Source organism: Nilaparvata lugens, chromosome 6 (assembly GCF_014356525.2).
Source record: "Nilaparvata lugens isolate BPH chromosome 6, ASM1435652v1, whole genome shotgun sequence".
Classification (NCBI taxonomy): domain Eukaryota; kingdom Metazoa; phylum Arthropoda; class Insecta; order Hemiptera; family Delphacidae; genus Nilaparvata; species Nilaparvata lugens.
In genome coordinates, this window is record NC_052509.1 from 16,908,486 (window position 1) to 16,925,959 (window position 17,474).

At 35.5% G+C, this 17,474-nt stretch overlaps 1 protein-coding gene across 1 annotated transcript; it reads left to right on the top strand.

The window, feature by feature from the left end:
* The first annotated feature begins 157 nt into the window (after positions 1-157).
* LOC111054507 (deaminated glutathione amidase) lies at positions 158-17,025 on the top strand. Its single transcript, XM_039431369.1, has 7 exons — positions 158-327; positions 660-928; positions 5,657-5,815; positions 6,997-7,224; positions 11,540-11,846; positions 12,702-12,877; positions 16,747-17,025. Exons 2-7 carry the CDS (start codon positions 674-676, stop codon positions 16,906-16,908), a joined length of 1,287 nt encoding a protein of 428 aa, XP_039287303.1. The 5' UTR covers positions 158-327; positions 660-673; the 3' UTR covers positions 16,909-17,025.
* The last annotated feature ends 449 nt before the right edge of the window (positions 17,026-17,474 follow it).

Consider the following 17,474-nt stretch of genomic DNA (forward strand, 5'->3'; position numbering starts at 1 on the left):
AAAGAAAATATACATGAAAAATCAAAATGAAAAGAAAATGTATAATTATTCTCTTATTTTGTATCTTCATAGAAATATGGATTGAATACAGCTGCTGGTTTTTATTATAACTTCTTGGGAATAAACTCATTCATGTTTTTCTCAGTCACGTGATCACTGTAACGTGATCTTGTAATATTCTAGGTTATGTTAGATCTCAAAACAATATTCAATTTGAATTTAATATTTTTTTAAAAAACCCGTGATAATAATTTGTTTCTACTTTATTAGTTTAGATACTATTAAGGTTTCTCATTGACAATATGTTTGAGTCACTGACTTGAAATCGTAAGTTCATAGTTACGGTATGCAAATTTAGTTTAGTAGCCGGTAGGCTACTATTACTATTATTTTTTGTAATTTTCTGAAATCAATTTATCTCAAGTTCATTAAGTATTAAATGTTTATTATCTGATAATTTTAATGTTAATTAGCTGAAGATTTTACGGAAGAGCCGATTTAGAAATGTCACTGAATTTAGATCATAACTTTCAATAGTTATGCTGTTATCTGTTAATAAATAAGATTGATAGAGTAAGTACCTACACTGTACACTGCATTTACACTGGCACTGATAAAATAATCTTGCTGTTGATAAATTTAATTCCAAAATTTTTCAGGTGTCGCATCAGGTATGAATGTACTCAAACCATTTACGTTCTTCATTTGTACAAGAAAATTAAAAACAATTGGTCGACTTACTGCAAAGCGATATTGTACAAGAGAGTTGATAAACAGTTGTGAAGTTCCCAGCAACAATATCCAGTTTCGAAACATGAATCAGACCGCATCGGTGGCAGTATGTCAGTTTACTGCTAAAAATGATAAAGAGCAAAATTTCAAAGTTTGTAAATATCTTATTGAGAAGGCATCAAAAGATGGAGCTAAGGTAAGCTTAAATAATTATGCTTTTACTTCCCTTGCCCTATTACCATAGGTAAGGAAAGTACTGCTTTACGAAAAAATTAAGGTACCCCAATTTCTATACGTTTTCAAGGTCCCCTGAGTCCAAAAAATTGGTTTTTTGGGTATTGGTCTGTATATGTGTGTGTGTATGTGCGTCTGTGTACACGATATCTCATCTCCCAGTTAACGGAATGACTTTTGGAATTTTGAGCTTAAGGTCCTTACAATATAAGGATCCTACACAAACAATTTCGATGAAATGCAATTCAAGATGGCGGATAAAATGGCGAAAATGTTGTCAAAAACAGGGGTTTTCGCAATTTTCTTGAAAACGGCTCCAACGATTTTGATGAAATTCATACCTAAAATAGTCATTGATATGCTCTATCAACTGTCACAAGTCCCATATCTGTAAAAATTCCAGGAGCTCCGACCCATCTATGCAAAGTTTGATTTTAGATTCCCAATTATCAGACTTCAGATACAATTTAAACAAAAAATTCCAAGTGGAAAAGATTGAGCATGAAAATCTCTACAATTAATGTTCAGTAACTTTTTCACCTAAAATTGAAATTAAGCTCGGAATTCGGGAAAATGTGATTATCCAATCGCAAACTGTTGGCAACTGTTGATTCTATTAAATGATTCACTATGAAGAGATAGCAGACCTCGTATGTCTCCAGCGTTATTGTCCTGTCACCAGCTGACTCTGATCTTTGTTTATAAGTAGACTTGAGATGCGCGTGAACACTAGCGTCAGGTGATCAATTTTCAAAACGGCAAGGAAAGTTGTGTGAGAGTGCGCCACACCAGATTTTTTAAAGTTATAGCTTAGCATTTGCTAAGCTAGTAAATCCTTTAATTTATTGCAAATGATTGTAATAGTTTAATCCTAAATGTTTAAAATAAAGAAAATGTTCATATTTTCATGGGGAATGTTTATACCCTCCTTGCACAGAATATAGTATTGCATAGAATATTGTGTTCTGTGCCTCCTTGTTAGAGAAGCAGCTTGTTTTTATCCACAATGGGCTCTTCTATAGCTATCTGAGCTGTGGTCTGCAGTTGCGGGGCCATGTCCCCAGTTGTAAAGCTATTCTGCTTCTTCAAAAGAGGACTGTGTAGGGTGATATCTCCAAATGGCTATCTGGATCACTATAGGCCATTTTTTCGGCGGTGGAAATCCTAACAGTGTACAGTAACTACATCATCAGCCTACTTCACGCCAAGACAAACTTAAATAAGTTTTCAACAAGATCGGAGCTCCACGGCCGGAATCTCCAATATGGCACATCAATAAACCTCCCGCACTGCAGACTCATACTCATCCCTACTCAACCTGTCCCTCAAGATGTTCAACAGGCTGCTAGCTGCGGATTGCGAGTGCCTGGATTACAGCAGCTTTAGAAACAAACTCAAGTCCTGGCTTGTCGGCAGAGCTTAGCACTCGCTAAACGATTATTTCTAGGACAATTTGAGTGACATCTCTAGACCCACCTGTGACGCAATTAATCCAGCCCTACTGGTAAAGATGAAGACAATTACTTATAAGGATATATATATATAAGCGTATGGTGACGCAGTGTTTTAAAGGACAAAGAAAAGTCAATAATCCAATGTGCATGTGTGCACACATACACACAAATATGCAACCTCCTAGAGGATTTGTCAGAATAAGAATAAAATAAACATAAAACCAACAAATAAAATAGAAAGGTGGAATACAGTTGACCCCTGGCAACTCTCCAGGGAGCCTATACAATTAACATGCAGAAACATTGTGGTCTATTGTTTGGATCTCCCCACATTCACAATTGAGAGAATCTGCGAATCGCCATAGATGCATACTTTTATTGCGTCTCCCTTGGCCAGCTCTGAACCTGTTCAGGCGAACCCACTGCCGTCGGGGCAGGTCAAAGTCTGGGACTCTACTGCTTGGGTTGGTCACAAGATCCTTTGTTTCTCACTGCCTGAGAGCCCCATAAGTCCGACCATTTCTGCATTGTGCTGTCGAAGATCCCTGCTTGGTACTAATAGAGCCAAACTGGTTTTAAGCACAATGCAGCTGGAGAGTCTGGTATTAGGTCCTGATGTATTGAAAGTGTTGGCATCTCACCGATCTTACTCATTCCTCTGCCAGAAATTTCCTCTCTCCTCAGCTGTGACAAGTAGGCCTACTGTAGACAAGCGCCAAAGCAGCAGTTCTGAGTGTACGGTCACTGCTGCCCCAGGATGATCAAGCTAGCTTCTGCAGCAAGTTCACTTTGGATGAAATTTTCATTTTGACTCTGCACAAGTGCTCATGAAAAGTGAGAGTTCTGTCCAGGGTGATTCCCAGGTAGGTTGGATGTGATTTTGCTTGGATGACAGTGTCGCAGAAATTCACTGTGGGGACTGCTCTAGACTGCTTGTTATTCAGGTGAAATGAAGTTATGCTTACCTTGATTGGGTTTGGTTCAAGCCCCAGTACTGCAGGTAATTTGTTAGGCTATTGATGTCTCTTTGAAGGGGTTTAACTGTTTCTTCAATGGTGTTTGCCTGTTTATCAAGAATCATTTATTGTCGTCCCGCTCAAGAGCATTGACAAAGTCACATAACAAATGAAAGTACAAAATATGTACAATGTATCAATAAAATTGATGCATTCACACACTGTAGGCTACATAAAACATTCAGTCACTTATCAGTAAGTTCAGATAATTAAAAGTCTATACGTTTATATTATAAGAAAAGGGAACAGCTTCAAAATGTTACATCAGTAGTACTCTCAGCTAAAAACTCTCCTAACGAGTAAAATGCTTTCTTTTTCAACCATTTAATAATGGCAACCTTGAATACTTTCCCATTTGCCTCTCCAGCACTCAACGGTAATTTATCAAAAAGTTTTATTCCAGTGTTGAGATGGGAGTTTAGCGTCTTTGTTAGCCTAGCATACTCTAAGTCTATCCTGTTTCGGTTTCGGGTGTCATGACTATGATTCGCACCCCTGAGATTTAGTGATGGAAGGTTTCCCTTTATATACATTAAACTTTGTAAAATGAAGATGCTAGGCAGAGTGAGTATACCATGCTCTATAAATACTGACTTACATGAGTCTGTTACACTCATACTGAAAACATTTCTTAAGGCTCTTTTTCGACAGAGGAAAACCTCCCCAGCTCCACTGGAGTTTCCCTAAAGAAGACCTCCATACAAAAGGTGTGAATGAAATAAAGCAAAATAAGCCTTTAATACCAAGCCAGAGCTAGTACAATTTTTGAGTCTCCTCATCAGGAAAGTTACTTGAACGTGTGCATAGAGCATCAGTATGAGATCTCCAGGTAAGACCAGAATATAAATTTATTCCAAGAAACTTTACCGTCTGGCTATTGACACCAATACCACCTGCTCTCAAGCTGAAAATTATATGTTCTGTTTTATTTTCATTTACAATCAAGTCATTGGCAGAGAACCAGAGGTAGGACCTTTTTTCATGTAGCTAGTAATGACAGAGTTTATATCTGAGAGTGAATTGAATGACATAAGAGTAGTATCATCGGTATAGAGTAAACATTTATTTGTTAAAAATTCTGGTAAATCGTTTATGAATACTATGAACAAGAACGGGCCCAGAAATGATCCCTGAGGGACCCCTCTTGTACCGGCTTGAGATCAGATTTCTGTTCAGCTATTTTAACAAGCATACATCTGTCAGATAGATATGAGTTGAACACTTCTAGTTCAGTATCCTGCACTCCATAGTAGCTCAACTTTTCAATCAATTTCTGATGGGACACCAAGTCAAAAGCCTTGCTCAGGTCTAAAAGCTCAGCCTAGCCAGTGCAATATCATCTGCATACATGAACTTGCGGCCTTGAGTAGTTGGGATGTCTGATGTGTGTGTACTCGTATGTTGAACAGTACTGGAGATAGTAAATAACCTTGTGGTATCCCTTGTTTAGGACTTTCTTCTTACCTATTCCATCTCCAAGGTGAACTCCAAAAGTCCCATTTGAAAGGATACTGTCAAACAATTTAACCAGTTTGGCACATCTAAACATTTTCCCCAGTTTCAGCAGTAGGCCTGATTTCCAAACTGTGTCAAAATCTGCAGTTAGGTCAATGAGTACAGCTGATGTTTTTAGTTTCTTTTGATAGCCTCTCTCAATGTATGTGGTAAGAGCCAGCACCTGATCATTACAACTCCTTTTTGGTCTCTGAACCTTCCTGCTCTACTGGAAGGTATTCTTGTAAAGCGGACTTTGCGCAGTGGCGTTTACAAGCAGTCAGAGTGTAGTACTCTTTGCAGATGTCACCATCTTACAATAGCTTTCCAACGCATGCTATAAAACTCTAACAGCCTCCCAAAAGAGTTACAAAGCAAACACAACTCCAGGTTCTACACTATTGTGAAGAACAAGCTCTTTGGAAGACCTCTATATGCACCAGGGGAGTAGAATGAGGAGCCTCTATTTTGAGGATTTTACTTCACAACATGGATACCCAAGCGGTTAGTTTAATTGTATGTGACAGATATTCTGACACTGCCTATCTGGCAATTCTAGTCCTTGGCAAGGACTTCAGCCATTCAAGTAAAGAGATGTTCAATAGCAAATTTACGAGTAATTTAAGAAACTTCGTTTTGTTATCAGAATTTCATCGATATCGGGATAAAAACGTTTTGAAAATCAAATGCTTATTTGGAAATCATCATCAGCTAATTTTTTTACAGATGATCTTCCTACCAGAAGCATGTGATTATATAGGAGAGTCGAAAGAAGAAGTTTCGAATTTATCGGAACCGTTGGATGGTCCTTTGATGTGCCGATACAAGGAATTGGCTAAAACAGCGAAAGTATGGTTATCGCTGGGCGGTATACATGAAAAGGTAGAAAATTCTATTTTAATATTTTTTCAATGATATAATTCAATTGCTTTTGACATGATCCATCCAGGATCATTGGTCTCAATATTGGATATTGATGCGGTATGACGTCTCATTCGTGTCCCAATTCATGTTCTGAGATAATAAAATCACCTCTCTTTCACATTGTAACTTAGGATACTGTAACCAATCAATCTATCATAACTTGTCAGAGAGAGAAATGCTGAAGTCTGTAATAGAGAGAGGAATACACACATTTGAATATTATCTGTTGTGAGCTAAATTTGGATTATATAATATTATGTTCTAGTAAAAGGACATGTGTTCTTTTATATCTTCTCAATTTCAATCATGAAACAAGTGTTTGTCTGCCACTGCATGACAAGATTTTTGAGTGAACGCACTCGAGGTCATGAATAAAGCCACGATAAAATGGAGCGTTGATGTTTTAGGTCAATTGCCTTTACTCCACAACTTGGCTGACATGTAGCCCTTCTGAGGCTATTTAAAAACGTGATCTGGTTATGTACTCTGCAATCAATCATGTTCTATTCGAGAATTATCCCTGCTCTCCTAGCAACTCCAGGTTCAACGACTGGCTAGAGCCTATTTTGTGATTTAAATGTAATAGGTTCATTATTTCAACTAAAATAACAATCCTTCAAATAATTTTCATTTTGGTTAAAGTATAAAAATATTTGTTAAATTGCCACAATTCGTGTACTATTGACCAGAAGAATATTTTTCACTTTCTTTCATTGTATTGTGTGAAGGAGGCAAAATGGGTTTCTACCTGTTGTCTCGATTAATAAATAAATATTTACGCCTGTCTCAATAGTGTCATGTTTTATGACAATAACGATAATTGAATGAATCCGTATTGCATTGTACTGTACTGATTAAATTGATTCTGCTGTACCTTTATTTCACTTCATAACTAGATTCTTTCATTCTACTAGTATACTTACAATTGTCTCAATTGTGCAATGTGTTATTTATTTATTCATATACAAATACAATCCAGGTAAAAATATGCCAATAACGATGGTTGAATGAAACTGTATTGCACTGTACTGATTATATCGATTCTACTGTACCTGTATTTTGTTTATTTATTAGTTCATCACTCATTTATCTATTCCTCATGGCTCGTTTTTTGCAAATACCAGTCGATAGTTGTTGCTTAACTTGAGCGCTATCAGTGCTACGACATGCGATTCCCGGAGATGAGCCTTGCGCTGACCAGACTGGGTGCAGAGGTGCTGACCTACCCGTCTGCGTTCACATTTGCGACCGGCGCCGTGCACTGGGAGGTGTTGCTGCGGAGTCGCGCCATCGAGAACCAATGCTACGTCATCGCGGCCGCGCAGTACGGCGCTCACAACAAGAAGCGGACGTCCTGGGGACATGCCATGGTCAGCACTTTTAACAAACATTACTATTCCTCACGAATGAATTATTGTAAATGTCTGATCTGATTGTGTTCTACTCTTAGACCCGATTCCATCAAAACGAAAACTTGGTTTGAACTACAGTTGATTCTAAACCATCAAAAAATCATTTTACAAAACAAATTAAAAATCAGCTTACCAGACCCAATTGCCGCTCAAACCTAGTTTTCGTTTTTTGTGAAATCGTGACTTGATCATAATACGTTTGGCTTTTATTGGTGGAGGCTGGAGAGTCACTAATGGGAGTTCCATCTCACCTGATATTCAATGTTATGTTCTATTCTTGCTTCAGTATGACAAATTATGATCTCGTTCTGTGCCAAGTAATTTACTGAATCAACTTATTTCTAGAATCTTTGTTGATATTCTGGAACTCCACAATTAATGAAAACACTGATAACGATAGTTAATCCCCCTTTTTTTGAGTACAGTACTGTTAAAAATGAGACTATTAGGCTACATACGTGGATGTACAGGATTCAGAAGGTTTTTAAATTCGCTATAGTCGCTGCTTTTGACTTGGATCCTTAATTTTTGTACATTTGTATTTCTATTTCTACGTTATAAAGGTTACATCTTCAACTCACATTATTCAACAAATGTATTAATTCATCTTCTTTTGGACAATTTATTGAAATTGGACAGAAACGCCTTGGACTGGAAGTAAGTTTCTTCTATTCTTTTGAGTAAATGATTTAACAAATGGAAAATAATTTCAGCTCAGAAATATATAATATTCTTATTTAATATTTTAATTTCACATTTGAATTTCAATCATTGGATGATTATCCACATTTATGGTCGTATGCATGCTCCATCCTCCATGCAAGTTTTAACGGAACTGAATCAGGTGGTGGTATTACTCTGAATGTAACACATTGTTATGTATGCGACCGTAACTTGATTCACTGCTGTTAAGCATTCGGACCAAATCTATAAGCACCATCCAAGTTCAATGCTAATCTAGGCTTGCATGAAGATATTGTTCCTATTAATTTTAAAGTGTTATACAGTAGTGCATTCTTAGTCCAGTCACTATATAAATTGTTGCTTGCAATAAGTTATATATTGTAGTTCTGATTCTTTGATATATATTATTCGGATACATGAGAGAAGTCCAGAACCAATTTTTTCAAGCAAAATTTCCTTGTGCTAGATACAGAGTGTTCCAAAAACCTCGTATTTTCAGTTCATTTTCCTGTTTTTAGCTATTTCAGCCAAATCCAGTAACCGTACAGAGAAATTTGCTGTCGCCTTTTTTAAATTATAAAATTCTGAATAGAATGAGATCATTCGAAACTGTCTATCTCCAATGAGTACTGAGTTATGTTTTTCCAAGAATTAATGAAATTTTAGGAAAAATCAACTTAATGAATTTTAGTTTTTGATCTACAATAACTTCCGATTGGTACGATTTAGATGTATAATTAGAAATTCCTCTGAGCGTAATTTTCTGCTCTACAAATTTAAAAAACTTATAACTTTTAACACAATGATCGGATCTCATCGTACTACACGTCAATTTATTCTTTTTGACTCGTCAAGGCAGTTCAAAATCATGCATCATGTCAAATTCGGTCGAAAATTGGAAAATTTATAGTTGAGTAAACTTAAACCCATACACAAAAATGGCCAATTTCTATATTCAAAGCTGCAAATCTTGTGAAATACAGTTGAACCTCGATATATCGAATTTGAACAGGAATTAAGAATCTTCGATTTATCAAGGATTTCGATATACCAAGATTCGATATATCGAGATGATTTCTGTCCGACTTTAATATAATTATAGAGGTGCACGGAATTAAATAAAACCTGCACAAATTGTGTTAATGACTTTTTATTGAAGTACATATACAGTACAGTACATACAGTACATATACAGTACATGTTGAAAAGTCTACAAAAAATGAAGTTGGCTTAATGATCTATATACAGTAGTATAAACTTGATAAAAACGAAAGCGTATTTCAATACCCATAAAAATGACCAATTTCTATATTAAAAGCTATGTATTTCGGTAACCCGTTATTATAAAAAAACATTCATTAATCTTGAAATGTACAACAGAATCTTCTCTTTCATTTGCTGTAAACGATTCATGGCAAAAATGTTCGTAAAGTGAGATTCGATTGTTGAAAAATTAAAGATATTTTCCTATATTAACGGTCTTGGCAGTTCTGTGATGATGATTGGCAGATCCAATTAATGGTGATTTGAGTGTGATATTTTTGTTTTTTATTCCGTTTTTAACCGTAAAAATTCTTAGTTTTCGTTGTTTTTTAGTGAAAATGGACTAAATTTCAGAAAAGTGAAACCATAACCCTATTTCGGATTTTTAAAATGTTATCTAAATTTGGGAGAGAAGTAGTACAAGGAGTATCCTTAGTTTTTTATCCCAATCAGTGCTACTTTGTAGAAATTATAAATAAATAAAAATAACAAAAACTCATTCAAAATGAATTATAGGCAACTGAGCTCGTAGAAGATGAAATTATCTACAATTTACAATCAAACGTGAGTTTCTATGATGTATCAGACTCGTTCTAGAAACTCTTGATTAACAGTAGAATCACGAAAAAAATGAGAAAACTAAAATCGCCATTTTAAAAATCTTCTGTAACGTTCAAACAGGGAGAACAGTTTCACATCCTCACTCGATTTGGGAATTTTATCTGAAGTAGTTATATATGCAATATATGCAGCTATGAAAATAGAAATTGGCAATTATTTATGTATGGGAATATGGGCTCAAGTACACTCAACAATAAATTTTCCATTCTTCGACCGAATATGACTTATGATGCATTATTTTGAAACGAGAAGAATGAAGTACGATGAAATCCGAGCGTTGTGCCAAGAGTTGTGTGTTTGAAATTTTGATCCTTGAGGTGTCCTTAAGCGCGCCTCTCCACTAGGAAATACTGAAATGAAGTGCATCGAACGGGTGATTCTCACAGAACATAAATTCATGAACTTATATTATCGTCATATCACTGTGAGGACAATTTAGTTGGTGATGATGGTTGAAGCTAAAAATTGAGTGTTTTTCACAATACAAGGAGCATTGTTGTCAGGTGTACCTGGAAATCTATATGAGATAGAGCGCGCCACCTAGTTTCAGATTGAAGAGCACAAAATTACGCTCAGAGGGATTTAGAATTATACATCAAAACGGTAACAATCAAAAGATATTGTTGATCAAAAATTCATCAAAATGTTTTTCTAAAATTCCACTCATTTTTGAAAAATCATAACTCAGTACTCATTGGAGATAGACAGCTCCGAGTGGTCTCATTTTATTTAGAATTTTATAATCTAAAAAAAAGATGAGAGCAAATTTTTCTGTCCTATTACTCGATTTAGCTGAAATAGCTGAAAACTGGAAAATGAACCGAAAATACGAGGGTTTTGGGCCACTCTGTATCTAGCACAAGGAAATTTTGACTGAAAAAATTGTTTCTGGATTTCTCTCATGTATCCAAATAATACTGTATCTAGCACGAGGAAATCTTGCATGAAAAAATATATCAATAAATTAGAAGGAACTACTATTTATATTGCAAGCACACCCGCTTTTTTATGTCTATTGACTATTGTATATGTGTATTGACTGGACTATCTTTGTTCCTACACACTCTGAATTCGGTTTAGCATTATCTTTGAAGCCATACCTTGGCGCTCTTTATGCATGTATGCGTTTGCCTGCCTTCCATTCGAATGGCAGCTATATAGATAGTAGATACACTTTACACTGTCAGCATCCCTTATAATGAATCCTCAATGCAACCAATGCTGATAGTCTACAGTGAATTTCTAGTTCATAGTACGTTCCGAGTTTAGATTAACAGTGGATATAAATCCGTTCTAACTGAGATATACGGTCTGTATGCCCAATTTTACCATGCTCGGTCAAGACACTTGTTGAATATGGGCAAATCAGGTACGGTTTATAACGAGTGCACTGGAATATGTGATTTATATGGCGATAGTTACAATCTCTTTATACTATCTACCGCTAAAACTATAGAGACAAAATTAAGAAATAAAAGAAGTTCTGGGCAATAGCCTGTTTTATCGTTTTTGACTATCATATTGTTTCCTCTATCCAATAAATGAGTAATAAAATAGGTTTACATGAAGATATATATGTTCGGATTTATTATTATGTTACACTCATTAAAAACTATCATTCTTCGTTTGAACTGTGACGGTGCATACGACCTAAGTGTGATGATTCATTTGATTCTTAATTGAAAAAATTGTTTGTAATTGTCAGGTGATCGACCCGTCAGGTAACGTGGTGGCGCAATGCAGTGAGGGCACCGGCTATGTGCTGGCCAACATCGACCTCAGTCTCATCGAAGACATTCGCAAGTCGATGCCGACTGACAAACAGAAACGACACGACATCTATCCGCAGGTGCTGCCCCTCTCACCCCCTCCCCATAACACCACCCCCTCCACCACCACCCCCCACCAGCAGCACTACCAGTTCGGCCAGGTGTCCGTTCCCGACAGCCTTGTCTTCTACAAGACCGACACCACAATGGCGTTTGTCAATAAACGCTGCGTTGTTCCTGGTCGTATCCTTTTATTCATTCAATCATGTACTAAATCAAACACAATTTAATTATTTTTAGCAAAGTGGGATTTCCACAATAACAAAAGTAAATAGATTGTATTTTCTACGAAATAGTATCTCCAATAGAATTACTATTAATATAAATAATATAAAACTATATCAAAAAAAAATTTTTTTCCTGAAATTGATCAGTTGCGACCTGAAAACTCTAATAAGTTTCTAATAAGGTTCTTATAAGTTGAAACTAGTTTTGATTCTATAAGATATAAAGAAAGTTTACTAGATAAAAATGTCGTGGAAGACATTGATTCACCACATTTTCTTTAAATTCGCCGACAAATCCTAGTAACATAGGATTCAATGTAAAGCCTTCTAAAGCACTATTATGGTGCCATGTAGCCTACACATCATAATATATATGTGTTGATATTGAAAAATATATAAAATATAGGAACCTATTGGCTTTTTAATGAAACATTTCATTATAAGTTATTAGTCAGATAGGCTCCTATAGGCTACAAAAACTGCAGGCTTTGTTTTCCTGTTTTTTAGGTCGATTGAATAAAAGCTAACAATTGCTAATTCTAAGTCAATTCAAGAAAATGCTAGGATTCGAGTCAGCTGTGTAATATTATTAGAATAGCTAGAGCTAAAGACAAGTAGCTAGTCACGAGATTTCAGTTTTCATTCAATCGACCCATATATTGCTTGTTTGAATAAGATGCAAAATAGAAACATTCTAAAAAATATCTTTTACATGCTTAATATTGAACAATGTCCCAAATTTTTCACCTCTTAGTAAATTCATGACCTTGAATCAACTTCAGTGTTAATTTTCCTGAACTACTTTTGTCAGATGTGTTGGTAGCTCCAATAAGAGCAGCACTCAGACTGGAAGATCTGACGCCGAGCGAAGTCTCTGATTTGTTTCTGGTCGTTCAGAGAGTGGAGCAAGTGATGGAGCAAGTTCACGGCTCCAGTTCCACCACGATTGCATTGCAGGACGGACCCGACGCCGGCCGAACTATACATGTAAGATTGCTGACATTCATCAATTTTGGCCAACATTTGATCGCTAATTGATGATTTTCGTATTACACCACATCTGTGGTATTTTAAGTAATGATTTGTCTAGCCTTTTATTTCTTCAATTACTGTTTCATGTGACTTTCGTATAATTTACATAACGGTTCCTCATGCAGTTTTTATTATATAAATACCTAACCAGTACTCGTGTTCTATCTTATTATATTAAGCATATATTTATCTCGGGCCACTCCCGTGTTTCGGATGGACACGTTAAGCCGTCGGTCCCGGCTGCCTAAAAAGCAGTCGTTAGGTCATGTCAGAGGCCCTGAAATCGATCAGTTGCGACCTGAAAACTCTGACACCAGACCTGAGCCAGCCAGGTCACTCGATATTATTATTATTATTATTATATTAAGCGAGACATTTCTGTTTTTATGTATATATTTATATGGTTATATGGTTATTTATGTCCAACGGATCTCGAAAACGGCTCTAACGATTTTCACGAAATTTGGAACATAGTAGGTTTAATATATATAGATTCGATTGCACTAGGTCTCATCCCTGCTGAAAAGGATAATAATTATTTATCCTTGGAAAACAGATGATAATTTCGTCGTCTGTCGATAAAAGAAGATGCGAGTGCCTGTTTGGGAGAGAGACAGAATTATGTTCAGCTGTTGAATCAATCAGCTTATCTCACGAGGAATATTATCTAGAAATTTTAACCGACTTGATCAAAATAATCTGATTTGTTGACATGGCATGGTATATTATTCTAAATTAGAGTATATCATAATTTTCAAAGTTAATCATTATTTTACAGTTTTAAGTTATTAGAGAATGTTATTTTTCATTCTATCTGGTTTGTAAACAATCTAAATTAGAACTTTTCTGTTTGGACTGAAAATTGGACCTGAATTCAAGTGTATGGAACATAACCTACTTTTTGGACTATTTATAGTGCATAAATCAAAATTCGGCGAAGAAACAGTTTTGGGCTGTGCCTGTTAGTCCTTCCCCAATCATTTTAAAGAATTGTGTTCTGTTTATGAATAAATTAATAATGAGCGAAGCTCGGTACCCCGATATTAAACTATTAATCTATTCAAGCTTGAACTATAACTGTTACATAACAGTATTATTCATCTGTTACTTGTGGTACTTAATTTTTTTTTGTCCAGCCTTTAATTCTTTCAATGTTTCATGCAACTGTCGTTTTTTGTATTTAATATAGTATTGTATTGTATTAATAGTATTTCTTATTCCTCATATTTATTTATATTATGTTTTTATTGTATGAATTTCGACAGTTCTAATTGTATCAATTCCTAACCAGTACTCGTGCTCTATAAACTAATAATCAATTAAAGCTCCAACTACATAACTATAACTGTTACATAACAGTTTTTATAATAACAATAACTAATTTTTGCTTGTGTTTTATTAACTACTAGCAGGTAACCCGTTCTCAACAGGGATCTAATTAAAAACTTGACAAACTGAAAACCTGACGTACTGAAATCTTGAAGAATCAAATATAGACCTATAACCATCCTCGGTAAATTAAGAATCAATCAGGTTCACTAACAACACTAGAATTTAGTTCATATTAAGTTCAATCAACTCCACACTTTTTGAGCGTCAAACTTACTTTACAATATTTTCCATCTTCATGGTTTGCCTCATGGTTATAGGGACTGTAACTTTTAAAATTCCGTTCCACTTAAGATACTTCTATTCTATGTATTCTCTCTTTGAAATTGACCTAAAAAAAGCCTTCGATTCGGTTGATAGGAACAAATTATTGAATCGAAATCACTTTGAGTTTCAGGCTGTAACTGAAGCTGAAATTATGCATGCCATAGGTAGTCTCAGAGGTGGGTCAGCTCCAGGGTATGATAATATCTCTGCTAAGTTCCTGAAAGATAATATTGCAATTCTGATCAAGCCACTAACTCATTTAATCAATCTTAGTTTACAGTCTGGTGTGTTCCCTGAGTTCCTGAAGATGGCCAAGGTTTTTCCCCTCTTCAAATCTGGTGACCCTACCGATAAAAACAATTACCGTCCCATATCATTGCTAAGCGTTTTTTCAAAAATACTAGAAAAAATAGTGAAAGAACAGCTCATTTTCTATCTTAATAGGAATAGAATTCTATGTGACTGTCAGTATGGCTTCAGAAAAGATAAAAATATACCTGATGCTCTATTTGACATTTGCAAAGCCATAAATGAAGGAATGAATGAAAATCGACGAATGATGCTTCTATTCCTTGACCTAAAAAAAGCCTTCGATTCGGTTGATAGGAACAAATTATTGAATAAATTAAACCTTATTGGAATACGAGGTACAGCGTTGGCATGGTTCAGAAGTTATCTGTCAAATCGCCTTCAGTTTGTTTCCTTGATGGATGTCAGGGGTGAAGATGTGGCGGTTGACTTTGGGGTGACTCAGGGAAGCACTTTGGGCCCAATCCTCTTTTTAATCTATATAAATAATTTATCAAAAGTAAATATACATGGGAGGTTGTTTTTGTTTGCAGATGATGCATTGATATTTTTGAAAGGGCCAAGCTGGGTTGAAGTTAAGGAAAATGCTCAAAATGACCTTTTTCACATAAAAACATGGCTTGATCAGAATACATTGACAATGAACACCACGAAAACGAAATTTATGCCAATATCATTGAGACCAACGACTGATTACAATTTATCAAGTTTGAAAGTTCACTGCTGTGGGGATTTTCTCAGTGTTACATGTGGATGTTCTTGTATTGAAATGGTCACTTCCTACAAGTATTTGGGCGTTTTTTTCGACCATAGGATGAGGTGGTCTGCTCACATTGAATACATAAAAAAAAGACTTAGAAAATATATATATGCATTTAGAATGATGAGCGATGTACTGGATAAGAGAGAGATTAGAATGGCATACTTTGCATATGTCCAGTCCCTTTTGGAGTTTGGTATAGTTGCATGGGGTGGTGCTTGCAAGACGGTACTTCAGCCACTCTTTATTGTCCAGAAAGCCATTTTGAAAGTAGCTCTAAAAAAAATCCTCGTTTCTCAACTAACATTCTCTTTGAGGAGAGTGAGGTCCTGACTGTAAGACAGCTCTTCATTAAAAACATTTTAATACATTTATTCTCCAACATGAACTTTCTTGGGCCCATTACACATATGCATCAAACGCGGTATGCTGTTAACACTGGTATTACAGCTATACCCCTCCAGAGATCCCTTACACAAACAAATTCCTCCTATATTTCACATGTTCTGTACCGTAACTTGGCTCGTCACTTCCCACACCACATAGTATTTCAGGACGTCTCAAAATCCTTATTTAAATTGAAATTGAAGAAATTTTTAATACAGCTGGGAGTGGACAATTCAGAAAACATCATCACAACAAATTATTCCTACCTTAATTGATAAATTCGCTGGTGGTGACAACCTGACTACTGTTCTTGGAATCTGTATGCATCATTACAATAATTAACCTTTTATTATTTTTTTGAGCTATCCAATAATCCTCTGTACGTAATAATAATATTAAATAGGATTCTGAATGCAGCAAAATTAGTGTTTCCTTTCTTTCTAACAAACTTATAATATGCAACTCTGGTTTGCGCACAGGCATTTTTTGCCCATGCAGACCATTTTCTAAAGATTTACTTGGCTTACTGTATTCATGAGGTTGATTTTATTCTTTGTTGTTGTTTTATATTGATAATGAGTACATAAGATTATTACTTTGTACGTAAAGTGCATTTTTTTGAAATAAATATCTTTTGTCTGTCTGTCTGTCTGTCTCAAGAAACAAAATATTCCATATATATTATTACATAATACTTTATACTCTTTTTCAGCATTTGCACGTTCACATTATGCCACGCAAAGAGAAGGACTTCTTGAATAACGATGAGATCTATTACGAACTGCAGAAGCATGACAAGGATGAGTCCAAGCCATGGAGAGGTATGGAAGAAATGTGTAGTGAAGCATCATTGCTGAGAGAACGGTTCCTATAGTTTTATCAATGTACGGTGTAATTGTTGGGCCAATTATTGTGATAACTATTCATTTTATGTTGAGAGAAATAAATTGAAAACGGTTAAATACATTAGAAAACTTCTCTTGGAAAATCATTAATAAGATTATCTCTCTGGTAATATCCTTCGCGCTACAGAAGCATCCGCAAATTATTCTACAAATTTTATGATTTCTGTCGTATTGATGGGACTTATTTTAATTGTTCGTATATTGTGCGATGATTCTCTAGTAGAAATTTAATGATTCGTTAGATTATTTTTATATAGTACATAGGCCTACATATCATGATACACAGTAGTTGTTTGTAAAACTATGACATGTAGTATTAATTACAAATCATATCTCACAGAGATCAATGTGTGGAACTTACTGAGGTGAAGGGAAATGAAATGGTAAAAATTAAATCTCAGAGGTCGAAGGTCCAGGCTGATGTACCTCAGGAATCAATTTTGCGTCCATTGCTGTTTTTATTGTATGTCAACCGTCTTCCGAAAGAGTTGACAAAAAGTCTTCCAGAAAGTAATGACGGAGCTTTGATTTTTGC